Genomic DNA, 10,308 nt, shown 5'->3' with positions numbered 1-10,308 from the left:
TAGTGTTTCAAATATTACGTTAATACCTGATGATATGTACAGTTTCATTCAGAAGTATAATAATTTCAAGTGGTTTTGTGATACGTGCAACAATGTTTCTCCAGACATCAAGTCATCAACGGAAATAGACACGGATTTGCTCGCGAAGGCAGTTGGCAGAAGTAAACAGGAATTGATGATTAAAATTGATGGATTGACTGATGCCAGTAAAATCATAGAATCGGAGCTCCGGAATATCAGGTGTGCAGTAAAATTGAATGATGAAAAATTAAGCAACATTAATCATGCTTTTGATGAGATGCGTACGGGCAGTGGTGCAGTCAGTACATCATAGACCGATATAGTAAGCAAAGAGGTTAAAAAAAACATTGATGTGATTAACGTTGAAGTCAAGAATGTGGAAAAAAAGTTGAATGATGCGACAGATATCGAGAAGAGAGAAAAAAATTTGGTGCTTTTTAGACTTGCTGAAGGAGACGGCGACAAAGAACCTATTATGACGATTTTTAATCACTTGACTCGAAACGAAGTTGCCGAGAAAGCAGTTGTTAAAGTAACGAGACTAGGGAAAAAACAAGAAAAATTAAACATACCGTTATTGATTAGTCTTGATGGTGTTGAGTCGAAAAACTTAATAATGGACAATGTATCACGAATGAAATCGTTGGATGATGTCCTAAAAGGTGTTTGGCCTAGTCATGACCTATCAAATGATCAGAGAGATGAGTTGAAGAAGTTGATCAATGATGCAAAAAAGCAAGAATCTGTAAGCGGTTATTTTTTATTCAAAGTGAGGGGGCCTCCGTGAAGATGGAAAATAGTCAAGTTTTGGAGGGATCAAAAACTGAAAGAAAACGTTTGATTGAGAGAGATGGCACTGATGGTTGATGATATTGATTTTGATGGAGTAAACGTTGAAAGTTGTTTTAGATATGCAAATAATAAACGCTATTGTGGTAAGTGTCAATATAAAATCTCAAGGCTTGATGTGTGTGGTGGAAAAGGGTGTAACAATAAAAATGTAATAGGTAAATTTCAGTATGTTGAGGATAATAAAATCAACGAATGTTTTAATAAAGCATCTGATAAAGGTAAGTTTGATAAAATTGGAAATGAGGAGCGATCGGTGGTTTTGGGAGTTTTAAATATTAGATCTATAAAAACAAAATTCAGCTCTATTTATGGTTTGATTCACGAAGGCCTTGACATCTTTGTTGTGACGGAGAGCTGGCATGGTTCGGCAGATAATATTTCCATTGGGTTATCAATGCCACTTGGCCATCAGTTTGTAGACTGTTTAAGATCGCACGACTCACACCATGGAGGTTTAATCATTTTTTTCAAATCAATTTTTAGATATAAAAAGATCACTCTGCCACTGGTCTAACTTAAAATTAATGAATTAGATTATATCCTGGCAATTTACAGACCTGGATCTGAACAATAAATGGCATCATTTTTTTATGAACTAATTTCGGTCTTAGAATGTGTTACAATCATTAGTTCCCGTATTTTGTTAGCGGGAGATTTCAACATTCACATGGAGGGGTCGAACAATCCAAACGTTGTTGATTTACGTAAAGTATTAGAAATGTTTCAGTTGATCAACCACATAGATGAACCAACGCATATTATAGGAGGAACACTCGATCTAATTGTGACGTCACACAATATAGCGGTCAGTGAAGCAAAGGTTTATCCTAGTGGAATCTATTCGGATCATGGTTTGGTACAGGTTAGTTTGTCAATAAAATTGACAAAGTCTCTGAAAGCAAAAAGATTGATCCGACTCTGGAATCGTTTTGATGAGAAAGCTTTCGCTGATGATGTAAATGCAGAATTTGGTTTATTCAGTACGAAGTAAGGAGAATTGTTGATAGGGTTGTCCCTCTTGTACTGGTGCTGCCTGGGCGCCATCATGTTGCACCGTGGTTTGATGATGATTGCAAGGCTTCAAAACGAAAATCTAGAAAAAAAGAAAGAATTTTTAGAAAGAGTCGTAAATTATCTGATAAAAATAAATGGGTATTGGCCCTTAAAGAAAAAGCTGAAATTCATTCAAACAAACATAAAGTATATTGGAAGAATGTTGTCAATGAAAACAGTAAACTCCAAAAAGCTTGTGGAAACACTGGTACATGCTTTTATTACATCCAGATTAAATTATTGAATCGAAGATTGATTGATTATACTTTAAAATACCTGACAAGTCAATAGCTGTACTTCAGTCTATTCAAAATCGAGCTGCAAAACTTGTTACAAAAAACCTGAAGTTCGATCACGTGACTCCGATCGTGAATGATCTACAATGATCTAAAAGAATAAGTTTCAAAATTGCTGTCTTAACGTTTCGGTCATAACATGGTTTAGCACCTCAGTATTTGGCAGACATGTTCATCAAAAAAACATCTGTGTTTGGTTCGCAGTTGAGATCAAATGGCATAAACCTCCTGGTTGTGCCGGCAATGAATTTACAGACCGGATCACGCAATATTGCTGTTGCTGGACCGGTGGTTTGGAACAGTCTACTGGCGTTTCTAAGAAGACCAGATCTATCTTTGTTTTTGTTTAAAAAGGAGCTGAAGACTCATTTATTTTCGCAGAATTAACAATGTTTTTGTTTGATTAATGCTTTGTTTGTTCATTTATTTTAGGAAGCGGCTCACTAAAAGCAAATGTGAACAAATGAAATCTCTGTATCGTATAGCAAAACAAGCAAAGCGTACGAAAAAAGACATAGTTGGTGCCTCATGTATCAAGAACGACAAAAATGAGATGGTACTTGAACAAGATGAGATCAAGCTACAGTGGAGAGAATACTTCAACCGTCTGTTAAATGAAACAAATCTTATCAATGTCAACTTTGACGCTCCACCCATCGAAGGTCCGATTTCAGACATCACTGTAGCGGATCTTAAAGAAGCTCTGGAAGCTATGAAGGATGGAAAGGCAGCAGGGCCCTCTGGAATCACAAATGACATTATCAAAGCATCTGGCACTGCAGGTATTTAAACGTTACAACAACTTTACCGTGAAGTGTGGAGAAATTGCTCAATGCCGACTGAATGGAACTATAGCATGATAGTTCCGCTATACAAAGGCAAAGGTGATCCATTGAACTGTTTATCATATCGGGGTATACGTCTGTTATAACACTCCCTGAAAATTGTCGAGAAAATCATTGTGAAAAGATTAACATCGTGCATTACAATCGGAAATTATCAATTTGGTTTCCTAGCGGGGAAATCAACAATTGATGCAATTCACATCCTTTGGCAACTGCAAGAGAAGTACCTCGCAAAGCATCAACAACTATCACACATTTTTGTAGACCTTGAAAAAGCATTTGATCGAGTTCCTCGTGAAGCAATCAGGTGGAGTCTACGTCGACAACTCATTCCAGAATATCTTGTTCGACTTGTGATGGAAATGTATACAAATACTAAGACTCTCGTCAGCACAACGGTTGGAAACACAGATGCATTTGACATCGACGTTGGAGTTCACCAAGGCTCGATTCTCAGTCCACTGTTATTTATAACTGTGATGGAAGAAATCACAAAACCGATACGCACTGGTGACATTTGGAATCTAATATATGTTGATGATATCGTTTTAACAGCCACGTCTGAGCAGAATGCATCACAGATAATTGAAGATTGGAACACCAGACTCGCTGATCATGGATTCAAAGTCAACATCTGCAAAACCAAAACAATGAACACTGGTGAACCCATCCAATCCACAGCTACTGGACGATGGCCCTGTTCAGTTTGTAAAGCTGGTGTAGGTAACATTTCAATCAAGTGTCAGCAGAGTAACCAGTGTTGTCACAAACGTTGTTCAAAAATAATTGGTACTTTATCTAAAGTGTGCAACTTTGTTTGTCCTGCTTGCATCAATCCACAACAACAAATAGCAATGTTTCTGAAGCCATTAAGATAGAGAAAGTCACATCGTTTCAATATCTATGGGATATTCTGGATTGTACAGGAACAGCTGAAGCTGCCGTTCGAGCACGCATACGTGCAGCCTGAAATAAATGGCATCTCCTTGCTCCTATGTTGATGTGGCGTGACATCTTATTACCACTACGGTCAAGACTTTATAAATCTGTGATACGTCCGGTGTTGTTATATGGTGCAGAAACATGGCCAATGACAACCAAACTGGAACAACAACTTCAACGAACCGATATGAAAATGCTCCGATGGATGCAACGAATTAGTCTGAAGGACCACATCAAATCTACCGAAATCCTGCGTCATGCTGGTTTAGATGATATAAAAGACGAATGCCGGCAACACCGTCTGCGGTGGTTTGCTCATGTCAAACGAAGTGAAAACAGTGCCATAACTTTTCTAGCAGATGTTGAAGTACTTGGCACTCGTCCCAAAGGCCGCCCAAAGAAGTCCTGGTCGCAAATAATCGAGTAGGACATGAAAGCTCTAAATTTAAATGAACGTCTAATTTGGCGCAAAAAGTTGATGGCAAAGAGAACAACGTCCTACCTCGGGTAACTGGGTCTCTGGACGGTAAACGAAGATTAGAGTATGTTGAATAATTATAAAATGTATTAATATATGAAATTGAAATAGAATAAATTACGTTGAAATGTAATTAAGAATATGTGAGATAAGAAAATAAATTAGAATAAATAAAATATGATAAGTTAATTAAAATATATAAAATAAAATGACGATAAGTAAACTATTTCTATATAGCAAATTATATTTCAATTTCATATATTAATACATTTTATAATTATTCAACATACTCTAATGTATAAATGTATTACTTAAGGCTCTGAAGATGGCGGTCACGCCGAAACAACGTTATAAGCCGCACTATGACACAACTGTTTAATAAATATGATTTAACCCTAATACGAAATGTTGAATCTATTGGTAAAAAACTAATCAACGCAAAATGGGCAAAAATATTTAATGAAGTTTGTATCGCTGAGACCTCGTACCAAAATATATATATATATATATATATAAATATATATATATATATAAACAGTTTTTTTATGAAATTCATCGATATTTTAGCGTTAATTAATTTACAATTCAAATTACTTATGTTACGTATTAGATCTCTATGTTGACACACACACACACACATACACACACACACACACACATATATATATATATATATATCGTATAGAATTAATATATATATATATATATATATATATATATTATATATATATATATATATATCGTATAGAATTAAAAAATCTTTTTTGTTCATATATTTATCATCCAAATTTGAAAAGTTTAAACAAAAGTAAATTCATGTAAAATGTTGGGACATCTTACAAAATGTGATTTTAATTACAATTTTAAAAATACCAGCTGATTGAAAGATTTTGTAGACAGGAAAGTTATGCTCAATATGTGTAGGTTAAGTTTTTTTCTGAGATTTCTTGCGACAAGCCAATAGGCTAGATGATTTGACAGGAGATGTGACTATGATTTAGGCTAGGGTTGCACCCAGAGCTTAGCTCAGACCGGATATTCAACGGTATTTTTTACTGTTTCGTCCTGTTTCATTGATGCACTAGTTTGACATATTTTAGACATAATATTCTATCACTAGTCAATACATATTTTATCAATCAAAATTTCATTTTATTTAGATATCCATAGAATGGCAGATGATTTACCACTTCGAATATCTATATTAGACGCTGACTCAATTTCACTGTCATTAGTTTCAGAAGATGTTAAGTATAACTGTGCCTATTGTGGAAAAGTCAGGCTGGATCAAGTTCAACTTAAATGTGGCCATAGGATATGTTCATATTGCTTTAAATTAAACGTCAATTTGGATATTGAAGCTATAAATTGTCCAAAAGAAGAAAATTGTGACCATTCTTTAGTTAATGAAGTAGAACACTAATATTTTATGTATATTGTATTCATGTTTTATTTCTGATTAAAATTGGAAATAAAAATTCCAGATATATCCAGACTATGCAGCAAAGCGAGATCTATTGAATTGTATCATTTATTGCCCATATCAATTTAATGGATGTCCAGAAAAAATACTAGTTACTGATATAAATGTTAATATTTAAATCTGTTGCATACTTTTATAAACAATCCCATTTTTTTTATGTGTTATTTAATTTAATACAAAACGGTAATTTAAACTGTTTTTTAGGTTTTCAAAATAAAGTTGAACTGTTTACAAACATGACCATGATTAAGTTAGTGTTTTAATCTTTTTTATTGAATTTCAGGATCATTTGCAAGTTTGTAGTCATTATGTCATGCAGTGTACTGAAGAATTTAATATGAGTTCGCCAAACCAAGTCAGAATTTTTTCACTTTTTGCTTATTATATATATATATATATATATATAAGAATTTCCGACTTGCTATCGCAAGTACTGTCGGCCAGAACGAGTACATAAAGTACTCCATCTCTCACCACGACCAAAGGTGCGTTTCTGTGAACACCCAACTCGTTTTAGGCTAGACGCGTTTCCTTCCTTATGAGACTCATCAATAGCCCGAGTTTAAACACCAACTTAGTGCAATTATTATCTTAGTAGACAACATTGCAAACAAATGTGTTTTTTAAAGTAATCCACGAAACTATTTTAGTCTTTTTTTATTCAGCAGAGTAACAGTACGTTTCTATCGACTAAAACACCTTAGTTTGCAGTGTTGTCTACTAAGATAATAATTGCACTAAGTTGATGTTTAAACTCGGGCTACTGATGAGTCCCATAAGGACAAGTTGGAAATTCTCACCCTTTATAAACTCATGTACTTGTAGATTCAAGTCGACTCACGAAATATGTATATTTCATTTAATTTTCAAAGTTTATTCATAATTAACAACATATCAAATAAGTGAATAAATAAGTAAATGTTCGTGTTATACATATATAAACATATAAATATGTAAATGTTCGTTCAGTACATATATAAACATATAAATGTTTAACCGTTCATAAAGACCATTCATCCGCATCATTTGTTCTCACGTTTAATAAATTTAACACACACCTAAGCAACATATTTTATTGTTTATAAAATATAAACTATTTTGGAATGATCAAAAGACGGTCAAAAAATGTGTTAGAATTTTTGACGTAAAACCGCTAGCCCAAGAATTACTGGATATTAAAAGGATTAACTCACGTCTCATGTGGAACAAGCTTCGCCTAGAAAAGCAAACAATGACTATTTTTTCTGTATACGCACCACAGACAGGCGAATCAGAAAAGATGAAAAATTACTTCTGAGTTTCGTTCTCTGACACCATCTCAACAATACCAAAATCTGAAACAATCCTGATTGGAGGCGATCTCAATGGCCACGTTGGAGAGAAAAAAGATAGTTTTGACAACTTGCATGGCGGTTTTGGCTATGGAGAACGGAATGAAGATGGCAACCGCATCCTTGACTTTGTTGAAAATTACGGGTTTTGTTTAATGAACACATATTTTAGAAAGAGATTGGAACATCTCATAACATACAAAAGTGGACCATCAGCCACACAAATTGATTTCTTCGCTGTCAAGCAACAACACCGAAGGCTATTCAAAAATGTCAAAGTTGTACCTGGCGAATCATGTGTCGCCCAACATAGACTCCTTGTGGCAGACCTAGTTGTCGAACTGTCACAACATAAGTCTAAACAAATGCCTTGGAGAATCAAAACGTGGAAGCTGAAAAGCAATATCCATCGAGAAAAATTTCAACAGATTGTCGCCACACGGTTAGACCACCAATCGCAGGTACAGATTGGAGTACATACAAAACCGTTTTAATAAACGCTGCAACTACAGTTTGTGGAAAACTGGTACAAAACGCCAGCATGAACGGGACACTTGGTGGAATGACAGTGTACAAAATGCAATAGCTGAAAAGAAAGCTGCATACAAGCAATGGCAAAAATCAAAGTCTGTTGATGGCCATAAAATTTTCCGTGAGAAGAACAACTATGCAAGACGTCAAGTCGCACTGGCTCGGACAGATCAGTGCAGAGAGTGGCTCAATAAAAACAAAGGTAAACAAACGAAATCTCTGTATCGTATAACAAACAAAGCAAAGCGTACGAAAAAAGACATAGCCGGGTTCCTCATATATTAAAAACGACAAAAATGAGATGGTTCTTGAACAAGATGAGATCAAGCTACAGTGGAGAGAATACTTCAACCGTCTGTTATATGAAACAAATCTCATCAATGTCAACTTTGACGCTCCACCCATCGAAGGTCCGATTCCAGACATCACAGTAGAGGAGCTTACAGAAACTCTCTAGCTTTGAAGGATGGAAAGGCAGCAGGGCCCTCTGGACTCACAAATGACATTACCAAAGCATCTGGTACTGCGGGTATCTAAGCGTTATTACAACTTTGCCGTGTGGAAAAATTGTTCAATACCGACTGAATGGAAATATAGCATGACAGTTCCGCTATACAAAGGCAAAGATGATCCATTGAACTGTTCATCATATCGGGGTATACGTCTGTTAGAATGGAAATAAGGATAGACAAATGTGTTTTGCTTGGGATGCGTAAACGTGATGGCAGCTACGAGCAATTCCTGCCAAGACTGACTATTGGTGACATAGTGATTCCACAAGTGGCCATGGGAAAAGGTTTTGAATATTTAGGTAAAATTTACGATTTTGGATGCTCAAATGATAAACTAAAAGACAAATTATCCACAAAACTGTCATCCACGTTAAAAATAACAACAGAACTACATGTTAAGCCACAACAAAAACTTCAAATTTTAAAAGTTTTCATTCCATATCAACTAAAGTTCGACCTTCGCTCGAGCAGCATATTTCTTACATGGATTGAAAACAACCTAGACAATCTAATAATTGAGGCGGTCAGAAATTGGCTCTCAATTCCTGTTAGTGGTTGCGTGGCGGAACCACTCTTATCACTGCCTACAAAACTTGGAGGTCACAACATAAAGTCTTTGAAAGATTCCACTGAAATGATGAGATTAAAGCTACGTAGCTACTTAAAAATAAACGAAAACAAAGAAATGAGATGTTTTTGGCAGGAGTCTTCCTTCAATTATAGTAAAATCGATAATGCTCTAAATAATGCAGACCTCTGAAATCAGCACTGTCAACCACATTGAACAAACGCATGGAGATGCATTATAGCCATGTTGAGGCTCTACAAAGTCTAGGAGTGTTAATCAAATCCATCAAAAAACACATCACAACCAAACAAATTTGCCGTTGGTCAGAATCACTGGCTGACCTCTCAGCAACTTTATTCAAATTTACTAAAAAATATCTCATGCAACAGCTGCCAACTAACGCTAATCTTTTTGGATGGGGTAAAATGAATAACAAACTTTGCCCTCTCTGCAAAGCCAGCTAGACGAATAAACATGTCTTATCCAACTGTGGATCAATTTCAGCACTAGCTCGCTACACTAAAATACACAACAAGATTCTAGCGCTAGTTGTCAATGCTTTAAAACTACAAAAACAACCGGAGTATGTCATCTACGCTGATATAGACTTTGAAGAAATTCTTCCGATACCGATATCAGCCCTGTTCAAATCAATACGTCCTGACGTTGCCATCCTCCGTAGGAGCATCATTGAAGTTTTGGAACAAACTTGGCCAAGTCAAAAGAATATAAAATCAACAAATACAAAGACAAGCTCTAGGCCAACCTCAAAGACAATTTTAAAATATTTGAAAATATGTTTTTGAAATATCTTCAATAGGGCTTGAAATATCTTCAATAGGGCTTCAATATCTTCAATATCTTTACAATTAATTTACATAATATGGTCAGATTCGTTTGTAAATAAGTTGACTTTTACAGCAATAACCCATTCGTAAAATATCTACTGTGAACGTAATAATCTATAACATTCTTTGTTGCTTTTAAACTTTTTCGTGCTTGCGTTAGGAATAAGTAAAAAGTTTTATTATCAATAACTCCATTTTATTATTGTATAAATTTTATTGATTATATTTTACTCACTGCATTATTAACTCAAACTAAATTTAATAACCATTAACTTTTAATGATTCTTTTATTTTGAGCCCATCATACAGCGTCACCGTCTGCAAAAACTGTTTTCACTCCATCCAAAGCGACACTCACAACAACAAACAACAGATGCCAAACTGGATCACAATACTCTCAACGCCACCAACACCTTGCAAACAGTTCCTCCCGGCTACTACGAAATTTCAAAAATTATTCGAAAATATTAATCAAGATCATCCCCATGTCCACTATACCAGATCTCAATAATACCATTCAAAAAATGCCCAATTCTCAGAACTATTCT

At 35.2% G+C, this 10,308-nt stretch overlaps 2 protein-coding genes across 2 annotated transcripts in view; both read left to right on the top strand.

The window, feature by feature from the left end:
• HELRODRAFT_169169 (hypothetical protein) overlaps positions 1–808 on the top strand; it is a gene marked incomplete at both ends in the record, with an annotated part of 6,180 nt that extends 5,372 nt beyond the window's left edge. The window contains 2 exons of the mRNA XM_009015039.1: positions 53–319; positions 395–808. Coding sequence (XP_009013287.1) covers positions 53–319; positions 395–808 — 681 coding nt within the window. The remainder of the gene's footprint in view (positions 1–52; positions 320–394) is intronic.
• A 639-nt stretch (positions 809–1,447) lies between these two features.
• Positions 1,448–5,910, top strand: HELRODRAFT_169168 (hypothetical protein; the record flags this gene model as incomplete). The annotated part of the gene is made up of 2 exons (XM_009015038.1): positions 1,448–1,735; positions 5,608–5,910. 2 exons carry the CDS (start codon positions 1,448–1,450, stop codon positions 5,908–5,910), a joined length of 591 nt encoding a protein of 196 aa, XP_009013286.1.
• Positions 5,911–10,308: the final 4,398 nt, after the last annotated feature.

The sequence above is a fragment of the Helobdella robusta genome, assembly GCF_000326865.2.
Source record: "Helobdella robusta unplaced genomic scaffold HELROscaffold_15, whole genome shotgun sequence".
In the NCBI taxonomy this organism is placed as follows: domain Eukaryota; kingdom Metazoa; phylum Annelida; class Clitellata; order Rhynchobdellida; family Glossiphoniidae; genus Helobdella; species Helobdella robusta.
This window is presented reverse-complemented; position numbering and strand designations above follow the sequence as displayed.